The sequence below is a fragment of the Bombina bombina genome, chromosome 2 (genome assembly GCF_027579735.1).
Source record: "Bombina bombina isolate aBomBom1 chromosome 2, aBomBom1.pri, whole genome shotgun sequence".
NCBI classification, from domain to species: domain Eukaryota; kingdom Metazoa; phylum Chordata; class Amphibia; order Anura; family Bombinatoridae; genus Bombina; species Bombina bombina.
The window spans coordinates 1,354,437,459-1,354,456,010 of record NC_069500.1 but is presented as its reverse complement, the minus strand read 5'-3'; the positions used below and the strand labels follow the sequence as shown (position 1 = coordinate 1,354,456,010).

Sequence of the window (18,552 nt, the reverse complement as noted above, 5' to 3'; positions counted from 1 at the left end):
CCTAGACAGTACCCATCGCACGTGTGTTTTGTGTTCTGTTTCATTTTTAGAATAAATCAAAATATCGTCTAGGTATATCACAAGACAGATGTCTAAGAGATCTCTGAACACATCGTTTATGAAGTGTTGAAAAGTGGCGGGTGCGTTGCACAGTCCAAACGGCATGACAAGGTACTCATAAAGGCCATACCTTGTCCTGAATGCGGTCAACCATTCGTGTCCTTCTTTTATCCTCACTAAGTTATAGGCTCCCCTTAAATCGAGTTTCGTGTATATAGTTGCCTCAGATAACCTTTCGATTAGTTCTGGGATTAATGGGAGTGGGTAACGATTTTTTATTGTGCGTTTGTTGAGTTCTCTGTAATCGATTATGGGACGTAATGATGAATCCTTATTCCGCACAAAAAAAATTCCGGCACCTGCTGGTGATGTTGATGCTCTGATAAATCCTTTCCGTAAATTTTCTTCGAGATACTCCTTTAAATGATCCAATTCTGGCTTGCAGAGAGGGTACAAGTGTCCATAAGGGATGGAAGAACCAGGTTGAAGTTGTATTGGACAATCGTATGCACGATGAGGAGGCAAGTTCTCAGCTTCTACTTTACTGAATACATCCTTGAAATCTGCATAAGGTGAAGGAATTTGCAACTCAGGTTTTTCTGTAGCTATTTCGGTCTGGAGTAGAACATGTTTGTGGAAACATGTTGTTTTACAATAGACTGAATCAAATTTTATGGAAGATAGTGACCAGTGGATAACTGGATTATGTAATTTGAGCCAACTAATACCCAAAACCACTGGGAAATGTGGTGACGAGACAACATCAAATGAGAGGTGTTCTGTGTGTCCTGCTGTAGTAACTGTTAACGGTGTGGTATGGTGTGTGATAGGGCCAGTTTTAGGTTCTGAACCGTCAATCATATGAAAAGAAAATGGAGTATGCTTTTTTATAAGGGGTATTTTATTTTGCTTTACAACATTATAATCAATAAAGCATCCATAAGCTCCCGAGTCTATGATGGCTTCAGTAGTCAGCTGATCTTGGTCCCACTGTATGGAGAGAGTTAACATGCAATAAGTTTTAAGTTTAGTGGTGTTTAATAAATAACTTGTAACTTTGAACTTACATTTCTTGTTTTTCTGTAAAATGGGACACTCCTGGACTGAATGTGTAGGATTGGCGCAATACATGCACAGATTATTACTCTTCCTGCGGTATCTTTCTTCTGTTGTTAAAGGACCACGGGCTATTCCGATATCCATGGGAACAGCTGTTTGTTTACTATGTTGGGTTGGTTGAGGTGGGGAATAGATAGAAGGTTTTGGTCGGACATCTGCAGAAAACCTTTCTGCCTTCCTTTCTCGCAGTCTGCGATCCAATTGTTTTGCAGCATTCATCATTCCTTCTAGGGTTTTTGGGAGTTCTATCCTGGCGATTTCATCTTTCAAGCTCTCCGAGAGGCCTAAACGGAACTGGTTTCGAAGTGCAATCTGACTCCATTCCGAATCAGCTGCGTATAATTTGAATTCCGTGATGTACTCCTCCACGGGTCTCTTGGCTTGCTTAAGGTTCCTCATGGAGGCTTCAGCGGACATTTGTACATCAGTGTCGTGAAAAAGATCATCCATACATGTGAAAAAATCAGAAAGGGATCCTAGCACTGGGTCATTATGTTCGCACAGATTGTCAGCCCAGATTCTTGGCTCACCCCTCAGGAATGAAATAGTACTGAATACCTTGATCCTCTCTGTGGGATAACTGTGAGGTCGTAGATTATAAAGTAAATGACATGAATTCTTAAACTGCCTATACTGCTTCCTGTTTCCAGAAAAGAGCTCTGGTAGTGAAACTGAAGGTTCAGGTGTTTGCTGAGGTGGTCCAGTATGAGTAGTAAGTGAGTCTCTTATAATTCCCCTTAAAGACTGATTTTCAATTTGTAAATCATGAACCGCCTGAGCAAGCTGATCAACCTTTTGGGAGAGGTTGTAAACTATCTGTGGTAGATCTGGTGGCTCCATTTTTAAGGCTTAGTAATATGTCAGGCTACAAATATAAAGTTAACGATGGAACACAATTCACAGATCTTAATTTATTAATAATTGTTTTGTTTCACTATTGTAAAGGAATATCACTATGGCTTAGTGATATTCTCACCTAATAGTGATAGTTTAGTGGTTTATTTTGCCACACCCCAGATTATGCAGTTAGGGGTAAGCAAACTTGAATAGGATTTGTAGAAATTGCTCTCAATATTAAGTTAGCTTTAGTTCTTAAGTTGCAGGTGTAGTAATGGTTCTATTAACTCTCAGAGTCTTATGCAGTGTAACACATAAATAGTTAACTAGTAACCAGGTTCTGTTAACAGTTATACATATGCTCATGCAGTATTGCTATTTTATTTGCAGAGATTACTTGTACCTTGTCTTGTGTTGCACTTGTAGTGTGGCAGAGCTGTAATGAATGCACAGCCTGTTCTGTGGAAGTTCCAGTTTCACTGTGGAAGCTGTGTTGTTTATTAATCTGCAGTCAGGATGTTTCAATAAGGGTTAAAGCCAGATTTTCAGTGACAAGTTCTGTGGTAACTCTCCTTTAAATACAAACTACACAGTGAAAGTTCTCCAAGTAACAAAGCATTAGAACACATAGAATAATACTTGCAGTTTGGTTCAGGCAGTTCATTCAATTGATTGCATGTCAGCTCCTAAGTTAATGAACACTGCAGTTGTTTGGATGAATTCCAGTTAAAGTTGAACAAAGTATCAAAAAGTTCCTGTGAGGAAAAAAAGTTCAGGAAACAAGTTATTCAAAGTAGTTAGGCTCAGGTAAATAGGGTAGCCTTGTACTCCAAATTACTAAGCAAAGAGAATTGATTTGGGGTGGTTTTTAAAGGCAAGCTGCAAGTTTGTTGCTTGAAGGATTCCGCTGGGTCCTAGAAGGAGCTAGGTTCCTGACATCCATGGAGTTTGAATTTAGTTCTTAAAGTTCTTCAAGGGGTTCCATTTGAGCCTACGCATTACATAGATATTAAGTTGTTATTGTGGAAAAAATGTATTTTTTGTTGCCATTTCTTGCTTATGCTGTATGTTGTACAGATTTGCAAGGCTGCAACTTGGTCCTCTCTTCACACTTTCTAAATTTTACAAATTTGATACCTTTGTTTCAGCTGAGGCTGTTTTTGGGAGAAGGGTTCTTCAAGCAGTGGTGCCTTCCGTTTAGGTTCCCTGTCTTGTCCCTCCCTTTTAATCCGTGTACTCTAGCTTTGGTATTGTATCCCACAAGTAAGGATGAAATCCGTGGACTCATCGCGTCTTTAAAAAGAAAAGAAAATTTATGCTTACCTGATAAATTTGTTTCTTTTTAGACACGATGAGTCCACGGCCCGCCCTGTTCTATGAGACAGGTTATTAATTTTTGTAAACTTCAGACACCTTTGCACCTTGGCTTTTCCTTTCTCTTCCTAACTTCGGTCAAATGACTGGAGTGGGAGGGAAGGAAGGAGCTATATATACAGCTCTGCTGTGGTGCTCTTTGCCTCCTCCTGCTGACCAGGAGGCATAAACCCACAAGTAAGGATGAAATCTGTGGGCTCATCATGTCTAAAAAGAAACAAATTTATCAGGTAAGCATAAATTTTCTTTTTCCCTTAGGGAGAGTTAATACACAGAAAGAAGCGCACTCACAGGAACTAACAACCAGCTCAATACCATTGATAGCTTGCTCTATGGTGATTTACCACCTGGGTGCAGTTTCTTTTCAGTAGTATATCCGTCTGATCAAGCCTAATAAGGTCAATCCAGCAAAGAAATATCAGGCAATTCCTCTCTGAACAAGAAACACGGCAACCCTAGACAATTATTTTGGCCTTCATTGGGCCTCGCGTCAGTGAGTTGGAGCCATATTCCTCTAAGCACACCGAGCAAGGAGTCCATGTCCGATTGCCCCTTTTTCCCTTAGAGAGACCTAATACACACAGAGAGAAGTGCACTCTCAGGAACAAACAATCAGACTGCTTCTCTGTTTAATTTGTATTATGACCTAAGTCTCCCTAAGTGTGATGGGGAAACCAGATGTGGACTCATTTCCCAATGTGCTTAGAGGGATATGGCTGCACCAATTGTCTGGGGTAGCCATTTCCCTTGTTCAGAGGAGAATTGCCTGGTATTTTGGGGCTGGACTAACCTGGTTAGGCAGGATCAGACTGATTTACTTCCGGAAAGTTTTCCTCTGTGAAAAGCACAATTGGGCTAAAAGAAGCTTATCTCAGGTGGTAACCAAGCCACTGAGCGGCTGTTCGTTCCTGGCAGACTGTTTCTCTTTCTGTTTATAGTTATACAGAAGCAGCAGATACACTTGCTTCAGCAGAACAAGATGACGCCCCTGCATCTATCTATATTCTTTTGTGTACCCAGTCATATTTAATTAACTCTCAGTCCACCCTAGGAGCACCTCACAAGTATGTAACTTATTATCCCAGACAGTGTAAAATTATTTTTATAATGAATAGCAGTGCCCAGTGTTACACAGCTATTGTAATCATATGAGCCATTAGTAGACCCCGCACTCTGTATTAGCAAAAGCTCTGTTATTACCTTCTGTACGTTCACCAGCAGATATCAGAGGCTCAGTCTTTTCTTTCTTAGGCTGTTTGGACTCCTTCATTACCTCTTCAACTGTGGAAATTTTAAGGGGAGCGGATGTTGCCTGAAACAAATCATGTTATTTACTTAAACAGAGATTATGGACATTTTAATATAAGCAAAGCATATATCAGCAAGGAAATGTTAATCTGCAAAAGATCTGTATACAAAAAAATGGCTATTAGTGAGCCTGCTGCCACATATTTTATTGCTTTTTTTTGCCTCTTCGCCACCTCAGAGGAGGTGAGATAAATCACCCTGACACTTAATCGTTCGGAGTGACTGACATTTTCTGCTCTAGCGCAATTGGTTGTTAAATTTCGCCATGCAATGCAACATCGCAAGTGGCAATTGCAGGTGGACATTTCACTACTGTTAACCCAGAGAGGTGCCGTAGAGCAGTTCAGCAGCAACTTAGGCAGTTATGCTCACAGGAAGGCGGAGCACAGTCAAGCCAGAAGCAGAGACACGCTGTTTTGAAACGCTCCAAGACCGGCATATTCGCTAAAAGGGAAAAAGACTCCTCACAACATTGACGAATTACGGGCAGAGACTAAGCCCTACAAGAAACACTGCAGACCACGGGTGGATTGGACCGCGGGTAAAGTGGGAATCCCCGCTAAAGAAAATATAGATCCCAATCGAAGATCCCCGTCTGGAGTACGAATACGTCAAACTGAAACCAAAACATTCAGGAAAAGGGTGGATTTGGAACCCGAGAACCCCAAAGACTATACTTAGGATTCCAGGAGGACATTTGACTGCCAATAACATACTTAAGGGGTACTAAGGTCAGAATCCCAAAAAAAAATTTGTAGACACCTGCAACACTAACAGGCTTATCCATAACCAGTGCTCTTTTGGAAACCGATAAAGGCTGCGGCCGCAACACAAAATATTCCTCTTCATACTATTTTATGAACTTTAGTTTTGGGATGTTAATGACATTTTTATGATTTTTTAAAGCACAAGTTTTGATCTTTAACTGTTTGATTTTTAAACTGTCTTTTTTAAGTACATATTAAGTACATATACTGTCTTTTTTAAGTCATATTAAGTATATATATTTAAGAACATAATACAATCTATCATATGTGTGCATAAAACAGTTTTGAACACGGTTTTGCAACAATAGTATTTAGATTTCTACACTCAATAAGATTATCAGTAAAAATACTATTCTGATAGAAACTTACTTGCCAGAGATAATCTCTGTCTCCCCATTTTGGTATCAGCTACCCAGCGCTCTTTTCTCTATCCCCCCCCCCCCGAATACCTTTGTTATGAAGCATAAAGGAAGCTTCCATTAGACTAAAGAGCTTATACTACTTCAGCACAGAGAATCTCTCTCTACCAGTGTTTTGTTTTTTTTTAAGCTGCAATCACAATACGTTATGGCACTTACAGATTTTTTTGGCACAGGAAAATTGTATGGTGCAGGCCCAAGTGCAAGCTCAAAGAGTTTCTCTGAGTAGGGTATAGACTTTTCAACATTGTCTCTGAATCGTGGATCCCAGCTGGCATATAGAACTGTGCCCCCAACGCCGCCACCTGCAACAAGGAGGCCTCCACCTATGATCTTTCCAGCAGAGAGCCTGTGGGAGAGAAAAGAAAATGTATTATCCGAGAGTCAGATTTGTTTACACGACAGCTTTAGTGACCTGTTATTTAAACTCATGAAAACAAGTAATGGTTTATAGGTACCGTATCATTTAGGTTCAAACTCATGAAAACAAGTAATGGTTTATAGGTACCGTATCATTTAGGTTCAAACTCATGAAAACAAGTAATGGTTTATAGGTACCGTATCATTTAGGTTCAAACTCATGAAAACAAGTAATGGTTTATAGGTACCGTATCATTTAGGTTCAAACTCATGAAAACAAGTAATGGTTTATAGGTCCGTATCATTTAGGTTCAAACTCATGAAAACAAGTAATGGTTTATAGGTACCGTATCATTTAGGTTCAAACTCATGAAAACAAGTAATGGTTTATAGGTCCGTATCATTTAGGTTCAAACTCATGAAAACAAGTAATGGTTTATAGGTCCGTATCATTTAGGTTCAAACTCATGAAAACAAGTAATGGTTTATAGGTACCGTATCATTTAGGTTCAAGGCTAGGGAGGGTAGATTAGACACCAACATTGTATGTAGCCTTCGCATTAAACATATCCACTAAAGTAGTTTGCTCCCTAGAAATAGGTGGCAGCAAATTAAATATCTGTTTTAAACCAACAACAACTTAAATCTTTTAATCACAGCACTCAAATGTTATAACTTCTACTTGCATTTACTTTCACAAATAGATTTTCTTCTAACATATTTAACATAATTTAATTCATATTAATTCTTATTTTATTCTTATATTATTGTCAATTATTTAATGGATGTTATATCACAAAGATGTCATTTATTTTTATTTTTCACATTTTATTCCACGAGAATTATTCCATGGATCTTGTATCACGAAGGTGTGAATAACTTTTTTCCCTTCTCTATGCAGTTGGACCATTTTAAGCATTTATGGAGTAGAGGCCATTAAATTAGGAAGTAGATAAGTATTTATTTTCTTAATTATGATGGATTCTGGAATAATGTATGGTTTGCGATTGACTGATATTTTCTTTTACCTTTTTTTTTCCTATTCCTTTCTTTTTGTAAGGAATGTTGTTTTTGTATGTATTATAATATTAAATAAAACCATATTTAACATCAAGCTTTCATCTGTGTCACCATATTTAAAGCACCAGATTAAAGGGATAAAAAAGTCAAAACTGAAATGTGTACAAATGCATTTCAATTTGAAACAGAAGCATTTTTGCAAAATACTTCCATTAGCAAAAATGCCTCTTGTAAAAGTTATTACTGGTTTCTTTCATATAGGTGGCAAGAGTCCATGAGCTAGTGGGATATACATTCCTACCAGGAGGGGGCAAAGTTTCCCAAACCTCAAATGCCTATAAATACACCTCCCATCTCACTCATCCCTCAGTTTTTACAAACTTTGCATCCTTAGGAGGTGGTGAAGCATGAAGTGCTTGATTTCTTCTGTGAAAGGCGCTTCTAAGCATACTGAAGCCCAGTTCCTCTGTAAGTACAGTGTTTGTCTGAGGGATGTGAAGGGAGTATTGCCTGATGACACCATGTATTCGCCTATGGGAAATCTCTGTAAATTCGGTCGCAGGGATTCATTTGCTGCCTCTCTTTACAGATTGACATACTCCCCTACTATTACCTCTGCCGATATGTTTCAGTACTGGTTTGACTGTCTGCTATATGTGGATGGGTGTCTTCTGGTAAGTATATATCATTTTTAAGACACTCTCAGCTATGAAAGGCACTTTATATTATAAAGTTCTTAGTGTATATTGCATATATTAGCCATGAGTCAGGTCTGTTAATATTTCACTTTGCAGTCACACAGTTTCAGAATGGAAATTATGTTTATGGGAGAATTTAGCTATTTTTTTCTTACCTGGGGTCTCGGTTAGCTGTTAACATGGAATCTTAACAGTAGGCTCGCAATGACGCAAATTGCATCATTTTATTGCGTCATTTTTGGCACGAAATCGCACCTGCTGTGACGTGAGTTGTATCATTTTTGGCGCGAGATAGCGCCTGTTGTGACGCGAGTTGCATCATTTCATTGCGTCATTTTTGGTGCGAAGTCGCACCTGTTCTGACGCGAGTTGCGTCTTTTCAGTGCGTCGTTCTTGGCGCCAACATTTGTTTTATTAAGCCTCTCCCTCTAATGCTCGCTGCTCTCATATTATAGAGAGCTATGATGCTTGCTTTTGATTTTACTTTGTGTAAAAGAATTTTATCATAAGCATTTTTCCCCATTCCTGAAACTGCTGAGGAAATAGGATATTTTGTTTAACTGTTCATTTTTCTTTTTTGTTACATTTTGCAAGATTCTCAAACTGATCCTGCCTCTGATGTTACTGTAGGAACTAAGCTGCCTGAACACAATTCTACCAAATCTAAGTGTGTTTGTTTTAAACAAGCTAATCTTATTTCTTCAGCTCAATTATGTGTCATTTGTTATGACAAATTATTACATGCTGATAATGTTTCTATGAGTACAAATACATCTACTGTTATTCCTTCTCAGTCTAATGTACCTGATATTCCTGCAGATATGACATTTTTTATTGCTGCAGCAATAGAGAAGGCTATGACTGCTATTCTGCCTTCAAATAAACGCAAAAAGGTCTTTCCAAACTTGTCATAGATCTAATGAATTTTGTACTGACCGACAGCATACTAAAATATCCTCTACTGATGAGGGTTCCTCTGACTCAGAGGATCCTGCATCAGAGACAGAAATTGACAAATCTTTTTTATTTAAAATTGAACATATTCGTTCTCTATTAAAGGAAGTATTGTTTACTTTGGGTATTGAGGAGTCTAGTCCTCCTGATAGCAAAGCTAATAATCATTTCAATTCTGTATTTAAGACTTCTGAGGTTACTCCTGAAGTTTTTCCTATTACAGATGCTATCTCCAATATGATTGCTAAAGAATGGTCTAAACTTGGTTCCTCTTTTAACCCTTCTTCTAGGTTTAAGAAGTTGTATCCTTTACCTGTGGTTAGTCTAGAGTTTTGGGGAAAGGTCCCTAAGGTTGATGGGGCTATTTCCACTCTTGCCAAACGTACTACTATTCCTATGGAAGATAGTACTTATTTTAAGGATCCTTTAGATAGGAAACTTGAATCTTACCTTAGAATAGCATATTTACATTGCTGGCTATATTTTTAGACCAGCTATTTCTATGGCTGATTTCGCTGCTGCTTCAACTTTTTGGTTGGACAGTTTAGCTCAGCAGTTATCAGATCCTGAACTATCTAGCATTGTTCTTTTACTTTTTAACATGCAAATCATTTAATTTGTGATGCTATTTTTGATGTCATTAAGATTAATGTCAAATTTATGTCTAGCTTTTATAACTAGAAGAGCTTTATGGCTTAAATCTTGGAATGCTGATGTGGTGTCTAAATCTAGAGTATTATCTCTATCTTTTCAGGGTAATAATTTGTTTGGTTCTCAATTGGATTCTATTATCTCCACTATCACTGGGGGTAAGGGAGTTTTTGTGCCCCAAGTCAAGAAATCTAAGGGTAAATTTAAAGCTCCCAATCGTTTTCGTTCCTTTTGTCAGAATAGAGAACAGAAAACTTCTCCTTCCCTCTGGCTCTAATTGGAGACCATCTCCGAACTAGAATAAATCCAAGCCTTATAAGAAACCAAATCCAGCGCTAAGACTGCATGAAGGTGCAGCCGTCAAACCAGTTCTTCTGGTGGGGGGCAGACTAAAGTTATTTCAAGACATTTGGACAGATTCTGTCCAAAATCAGTGGATTCAGAATATTGTTTCTCAAGGGTATCGAATAGGTTTCAGAATAAGACCTCCCATGGGAAGATACTTTCTTACTCATGTTTCAACAAACCCTGTGAAGGATCAGGCTTTACTGAAGTGTGTTTCAGACCTAGAGCATTCAGGGGTGATTGTACCAGTTCCTCAGCAGGAACACTGATTGGGTTTCTATTCAAATCTATTCATTGTCCCAAAGAAGGAAGATTCTTTCAGACCAATCCTGGTTCTGAAATCTTTAAATCGTTTTGTAAGAGTCCCAACTTTCAAGATGGTGACTATAAGGACTATTCTGCCTTTTGTTCAGCAAGGTCATTTCATGTCCACAATAGACTTACAGGACGCTTATTTTCACATTCCAATTCATTCAGACCACTATTGTTTTCTGAGATTCTATTTTCTAGACAAGCATTACAAATTTGTCACTCTTCCATTTGGCCTAGCAACAGCACCAATATTTTTATTGAAGGTTCTCGGTGCCCAGAGAGCAGGGTATTGCAGTGTTTCCTTATTTGGACAATATCTTGGTACTAGCTCAATCTTTTCATTTAGCAGAATCTCACACAAAACAACTAAATGTTGTTTCTTCAAAGACATGGTTGGAGGATCAATTTACCAAAGAGTTTCTTGATTCCTCAGACAAAGGTCACCTTCTTCGGTTTGCAAATAGATTCAGTGTCCAAGACTGACAGACAATAGACAAATTAAATTGGTCTTAGCTTGTCTAAACCTTTAGTGGGTATGTGCATGGAAGTTTTAGGTCTCATGATTGCAGCATCAGACACAATCCTCTTAGCTCGTTTTCATATGAGACCTCTACAGCTTTGCATGTTGCACCAGTGGTGCAGGGATTATTCTCAGATATCACAGTTGATATACTTAAATCCCAACATTCAACTCTCTCTGACTTGGTGGTTAAACCATCACCTTATTGTTCAAGGGGCCTCCTTTGTTCGTCCAACATGGACTGTGATCACAACAGATGCAAGTTTTACAGGTTGGGGAGCTGCCTGGGAGTCTCTGACAGCACAAGGGGTTTTTAGAATCCTCAAGAGGCGAGGTTACCAATCAATATTTTAGAACTCTGTGCTATTTTCAGAGCTCTTCAGGCTTGGCCTCTATTGAAGAGAGAACTTTACATTCATTTTCAAACAGACAATATCACAACAGTGGTATATGTCAATTAGGGCTGCAACAACTAATCGGTAAGATTGATCATAAAAATAGTTGTCAAAGAATGTCATTATCAATTAGGTGGTCAGCGATTAGTTGGTTATTGCACAGCACCAGCTGCTTCAATCCGATGAACTCCTGCACATGGTATTGTGCAAACATTTTTATTTATTATTATTTTTTCTATCCGATTAATCGGATAATTATTGTCCGATTAATCGGATAGAAAAAAGATTAAAAAAATAAATAAATTAAAAAATTTTTGCACAATCTTAGTTGCAGTAGATCATCAGATTAAAGCAGCTGGTGCTGTGCAACTGACCAACTAATCGCTGACCACCTAATCGATAATGAGATTTGTTGACAACTATTTTTATGATCAAAACTTACCGATTAGTTGTTGCAGCCCTAATGTCAATCATCAAGGGGGGACTCACAGTCCTTTAGCAATGAAAGAAGTTTCTCTGATACTTTCTTGGGCGGAATCCAACTCTTGTCAAATCTCTGCGATTCATATCCCAGGTGTAGACAATTGGGAAGCCGATTATCTCAGCAATCATTCTCTACATCCAGGGGAGTGGTCTCTCCATCCAGATGTGTTTTTTCAACTTGTACAGATGTGGGGTTTTCCAGAAATATATCTGATGGCCTCTCTTCTGAACAAGAAACTTCCCAGATACCTTTCCAGGTCCAGGGATCCTTAGGTGGAAATGAGGGGTGCTCTAGCAGTTCCCTGGTTTTACCAACCTGCTTACATTTTTCCGCCTCTGGTTCTTCTTCCAAAGGCTATCTCCAAGATCATAATGAAACAATCTTATGTGCACCAGCATGGCCTCACAGGTTTTGGTATGCGAACCTTGTCCGAATATCCAGTTGCCAGCCTTGGTCACGTCCTATAAGACCAGACCTTCTGTCTGAAGGCCCAGTTTTCCATCAGGATCTCAAATCTCTAAATTTGAAGGCATGGAAATTGAACGCTTAGTTCTTAGTCAGAGGTTTCTCTGACTCAGTAATTAACACTATGATACAGGCTTGTAAGTCTGTTTTAAGGAAGATTTATCATAGGGTTTGGAAAACATATTTTATGGTGTTCCACTCATGATTATTCTTGGCATTCTTTTAGAATTCCTAGGATTCTACAGTTTCTTCAGGATTTTTTGGATAAAGGTTAGTCTGTAAATACTTTGAAAGGACAAATCTCTGCTCTGTCTTATTTCATATAAAGATTGCTAAGCTTCCTGATATTCAGTGTTTTATTCAGGCTTTGATTCATATCATACCTGTTATTAAATCAATTTCTCCTCCTTGGAGTCTCAATTTGGTTTTAAAGATTTTGCAGGCTCCTCCTTTTGAGCCTATGCATTATTTGGATATTAAACTACTTTCTTGGAAAGTGTTATTTCGTTTGGCTCTCTCTTCTGCTAGAAGAGTTTCTGAATTGTCTGCTCTCTCTTGTGAGTCTCCTTTTCTGATTTTTCATCCAGATAAAGCTGTTTTGCGGACTTTGTTTACATTTTTACCGAAAGTTGTGAATTCTAACAACATCAATAGGGAAATTATTGTTTCTTCCTTGTGTCCTAATCCTAAAAATACTCTTGAAAGGTCTTTACATTCTTTGGATGTGGTAAGAGCTTTGAAATATGTTGAGGATACTAAAAATTTCAGAAAGACTTCTAGTCTATTTGTTATTTTTTCTGGTTCCAGAAAAGGTCAGAAAGCCTCTGCCATTTCCTTGGCATCTTGGCTGAAGCTTTTGATTCACAAAGCTTATTTGGGGCAGTCTCCGCCTCAGCAAATTACAGCTCATTCTACTAGATCAGTCGCCACATCCTGGGCTTTAAAGAATGAAGCTTCAGTTAATCAAATTTGCAAAGCAGCAACTTGGTCTTCTTTGCATACATTTACTAAATTTTACCATTTTGATGTGTTTGCTACTTCGGAAGCAGCCTTTGGTAGAAAGGTTCTTCAGGCAGCTGTCTCAGTTTGATTCTATTGCCTATGATTGAGTTTTTTTTATTTTTTTTTAAGAATACTTAAAGGGATAGGAAAGTCAAAATTAAACTTGCATGATTCAGATAAAGCATGTCATTTTAAGACTCTTTTAAAGGGACAGAATACTCATATGCTAAATCACTTGAACTGATGCAGTATAACTGTAAAAAGCTGACAGGAAAATATCACCTGAGCATCTTTATGTAAAAAAGGAAGCTATTTTACCTCACAATTTCCTCAGCCCAGCAGAGTAAGTTCTGTGTAAAAAGTTATACTCAGCTGCAGACTAGCTGCAGGTAAAACATTTTTTAAAAAATATGAAGAAATGAGCAGCAGCCAATCAGCATCAACAGTGCTGAGGTCATGAACTCTTTTACTGTGATCTCATGAGATTTTACTTAACATGAGAATTCATTGTAAACTTCCTTACACTGAATAGGGAAATAAGATGAGTGTGCACGAAAGCTCGCTCCTTCCGCTGTCCCGGGAAAGACATACTGATTTGCTGCTTAGATGTCCTTTACAATGGAATGTGGCTGCTGAGAAACTTTTGAGGTAAAATATCTTTCTTTTTTACATAGAGATGTTCAGGTGATATTTACTAGTCAGCTTTTTACAGCTATAATGAATTGCTTTCAAGTGTTTAAACATTTGGGTATTATGGCCCTTTAAATTAATTTCTATTTTCAAATGTCTTCGTTCTCTTAGTATCCCTTGTTAAAAAATGAATATGCACATATCATAAATTAGAGGGAGCTGCTGCTAATTGGTGCCTGCACACATTTGTCTCTTGCGATTGGCTAAATAGATATTTTCAACTTCCTGTCAGTAGTACAATGCTGTCCCTTCAGCAATGGATAACAAGATAATGAAGAAAATTTGATAATAGAATTAAATTGGAAAGTTGTTTAAAACTGTATGTTCTATCTGAATCATAAAAGAAAATTTTGGGGTTTACTATCCCTTTAATTCTTTTTTGGATTTAATTTCTCAGCGGAAATAGCTGTTTTTATTTTATCCCTCCCTCTCTAGTGACTCGTGGACTTCCACATCTTGGGTATTATAACCCATACGTCACTAGCTCATGGACTCTTGCCACCTATATGAAAGAAAACATAATTTATGCAAGAACTTACCTGATAAATTAATTTCTTTCATGGTGGCAAGAGTCCATGAGACCCACCCAATTTTTGGGGGTTATGATTTTTTTTATATAAAGCAATTTATCCTGTTCCTCTTTTTATGCTTTTACACCTCACTTACTTGGCTATACTTTAAACTGAGGTATGAGTGAGGTGGGAGGTGTATTTATAGGCGTTTGGGAAACTTTGCCCCTCCTGGTAGGAATGTATATCCCATACGTCACAAGCTCATGGACTCTTGCCACCATGAAAGAAATTAATTTATCAGGTAAGATCTTATATAAATTATGTTTTTCTGCGGAATACGCACATATCCTGTGAGGGCCAGTGCACCAGGGCCTTTTTCTTATTGAGCTAAATAGGCAACACTTTTGGGAGATTTAAAATATAGAACTTTCGTCTGGAGACTGCATTTACACTTCTGACAGAAATTGGAAATTAAAGCAAAGGTAAACTCTCCGCCTTTATAAAAACAGATCCAGAATATTAACGACATTTTAATTTGCGTTGAATTTATCAGATGTAATGAAAATGCACTCTTACTTTTTAATGCAGATATTAAATTCAAACCCCCTTCGCTCCGCTGCCCACTTCAAAAGGTAATTTTTTATGTGAACTAACTGTGTGCATTTTTCTCAAATCAGCGCTCTCCCCTTAAGGCACTTTTGTTGTAGCTAGATCCCGGATTGGAGAACAATTCAAACTATTCGCTCACATATTTGAATTTTATATCTATATTAAAAAGTAAGTTACAGCCGATCTTCATTACATTTGACAAATTAAACTCCATCTAAATATCAATAACAGTCCAGATCTCATTTTATAAAGGGTATAGTTTACCATCACTTTAAAGTTATATGAAAGGGGGACAAAATAAATAATGCAAACATTTTTATTTATTTTTTGCTATATGCAATTAAACATTTTACATTACAATCTCAAAGCATTTAATGTCTCTTAATTTGGTAAATATATATCACACACTTCTATTATGTAATGAGGTAGCAGTAATTTTGTCAGCAGAAAAGAAATGTCCACTGTTTCACTTTATACCAATTTGGGCACACAGCAGGTTAAATGGCTTAAGCAGATTATGAATTCACACAAGAACATAGTTCACTCATAATAACAGACAAACCTAGATCAATAATGCTGAGGGGGGGGATATAAGATTTCCAAAAAAAATAAGTTGCATTATTATGGTAGAAACATAATTCAGTACAAAAATAACTAAGGGACATAAAACCCAAAATAGTTCTTTTATAATTCAGTTAGAGCAATTATAGACAAGTTTCCAATTTACTTCTGTTATCAAAGTTCCTTAATTCTGTCGGTATCCTTTGTTGACAAGTAGAGAGGTAACCACAGGAGCGTGCACGCTTCTGCAACACTATATGGCAGCAGTTTTTGAAGAATGTTAAACATTTACAAGAACACTAGATGGCAGCACTCTTTCCTGCCATGTGGAGACATGTGCACGCTACCTACCTACAGTGTGTACCTCTTCAACAAAGAATACCATGTGAACAATGCAAAAATGATCATAGAAGTGGAAACTTTTTTAAAATGGCATGCTCTGTCTGAATCACAAAAATAAAATAAAATGTGGGGTTCATGTCCCTGTAACAATAGTAGAAATTTATTCTCATACTCAAGACTGAACTTAAGGGGGAGAAAGGCTAGTACCCTAACTGGTCAGAAACAAAGGATTTCTATAAATGAGTACAGATGAGGCTGAGCTAGGGTTGCCACCTCAGACACTTATGAGTTACACATGCTGCAGGGTGTGCAGGGAGGAACATGTATTGTGTTTCTGGACAGCACTATTCATATTCCTCCCTGCACACCCTGCAACATGTGTAACTCGTAAGTGTCCAGGAATAAATGGCTGAGGTCGCAACCCTAGGCTGAGCCTATGGGCAGTCTTAGTAAGACACCGCAATAAACCTCTGTCTTTCACTTCTTTAGAAATAAATTATCAAGATTTATGGAGAAGAAAACATGAAAGCACAATATTACTTTAGAACAAGCGGCAACCTACCCGGATGATCCTGCAGTAGAGTAGGCTCTTGGCGCACGTAAATTTAGTGATGATTTACCACAGAGGCATTCCTAAAAGAAAACAAAGCAAATAATATATGGTTATGTTTTAAGACATCTAAAACTAGTTACTTAAAAATTGTAACAAATATTTTTTTATTTTTTAACGCTTTAGAAAAAAAAAAAAGATTCACGGCATCACAAAATATCACATAGAAACATTTTTAACGATTACTCTTACTTTTCAAACACACCACTATGTTTTATAAACGGAACTTAAAAGAAATTTGATCAGCTACCACACAAAAACATAAAAAGAATAAGCAGTCTAGTGAAGGGCGGACAGAGGTATGAGAAGAAAAGGATGTCAGATGACACGTAGTCTTCGTCCACTCAACGGTTTTAATGCAGAGAGAGGGCCATCACGTTTTCTGAGCTAATCAAATGCCCAGGACTTACAAGGGCACTACGAGGGGGGGAATCCTGGGTTGCAACCAAGCCCTGGAAACCCAGAAATACTGGGCAACTGCACAGAACTGTATGTGGGGGGGGGGGGGGGAGTAAATATTCAAACCCCTTAATCTGAGCTCTCTTAAAAGGGACAGCATTCACTTATTGTCATATAACTGCATGTAATAGACACTACTATAAAAGAATAATATGCACAGATACTGATATAAAATCCAGTATAAAACTGTTTAAAAACTTACTTAGAAGCTACCAGTTTAGCCCTCTTAAAAGGTTACTGGAACACCCACTGAAAGTGGGAAATATTCAGACACCCCCTCCCCCTTCCTTTGCACATAAAAAAGACTACACAAACAGGAGCAAGCTGGAGTAGGGTATACATCAGTATTCGCATAAAACTTGAGGCTTGGTTAGACGTCTGAAAATCAGCGCAATGTTATTTTAAAATAAGCAAAACTATACATCTTTAAAAAACAAAACCTGTAAAAGCTATATAAATGGATCATCTACAAAACATTTATGCAAAGAAAAATCTAGTGTATAATGTCCCTTCAAGTCCTAAAAACCACCAAGACCCACCGTGTGAAAGAGCAAGCAATTACCTTTCAAACGGGGGTTTAAATAAGCACAGTTAAAAAAAAATAAGGATACAAATTTTAACACTTTCTACACTTATAACACGCAATCAAAAAGGCCCTGTTTTGAAGCTTAGAAATGTATTTGATTTGCACATAGGGGCTCCCATGAGATACTACTCAAAGTTGTAAGTATACCCAGGGGCACTTATTTGTGAGGATAACTCCTCCTTTACACTATAGAGTTTAGAAAAAAACTACTTGATTACATAAACATTTTTTTCTACATACATACATATATATATATATATATATATATATATATATATATATATATATATATATATATATATATATATATATATATATATATATATATATATATATATATATATATATATATATACACACACACACACACACGTTGATTGGAGTAGCCATGTAAGTCCAGAGATTCATTCAGGAATTGGTCAGTATTGCTTTAGACTTGATAAAGGAAGGAACTCTTCTGAAAGCTTGTCAACTTATAAATGTATAGTTAGTCCAATAAAAAAGTATCATTGATCAATGCAATACTCTTGTTATTTTGAGATATATATATTTATTATTCTTTATTTATAAAGCGCCGACAGATTCCGCAGCGCTGCCCATGGGTACAAGGATAACAGTACAGTGGAGAAACAATACGATAAGACACAACATTTTACCGACAAATACAGGGGCTTCATCTGCTGGGGAGGGGGGAACTATAAATGTGTGTTTCTCACTGAAAATGGCCTACAGTAGGGCTTAATGGGACATTACAGTCCAAATTTAAATGCACATAAATGAATTACATTCTTGAATAGAAACATATATGCAATATACATGTATTAGCAAAAATGCTTCTAGTAAAAGTTATCAGTGTTTTAGTGTTAATATTTTTCTCTGCACGTGCATGTGAAGTAAAGCTAAATATTATCAGTGAACCAGCATTTTAAATACTACAGCTACTCAGAGCACCAGTGTCGGCAATTAAATTGAATCATTACCAGATGGTAGAAGTACCTTAGGCTCTCTGAGCAAGTGCTGTGTTTAAAATGCTGGTGCACGGTGCTTACTTAAATACACTTTTGAAACAGCTATAGCTTTTATTAGAAGCACT

The 18,552-nt window shown here is 37.5% G+C and overlaps 1 protein-coding gene across 4 annotated transcripts in view; it reads right to left on the bottom strand.

The window, feature by feature from the left end:
* Positions 1–18,552, bottom strand: part of IMMT (inner membrane mitochondrial protein) — a 138,739-nt gene that overhangs the window by 101,054 nt on the left and 19,133 nt on the right. For all 4 annotated transcript variants that reach the window (XM_053704263.1, XM_053704264.1, XM_053704265.1 and 1 more), the window contains exons 2-4: positions 16,367–16,437; positions 6,044–6,233; positions 4,591–4,702 (exon numbers count right to left, since the gene is read on the bottom strand). In XM_053704263.1, the coding sequence (XP_053560238.1) occupies positions 4,591–4,702; positions 6,044–6,233; positions 16,367–16,437 (373 nt within the window). The remainder of the gene's footprint in view (positions 1–4,590; positions 4,703–6,043; positions 6,234–16,366; positions 16,438–18,552) is intronic.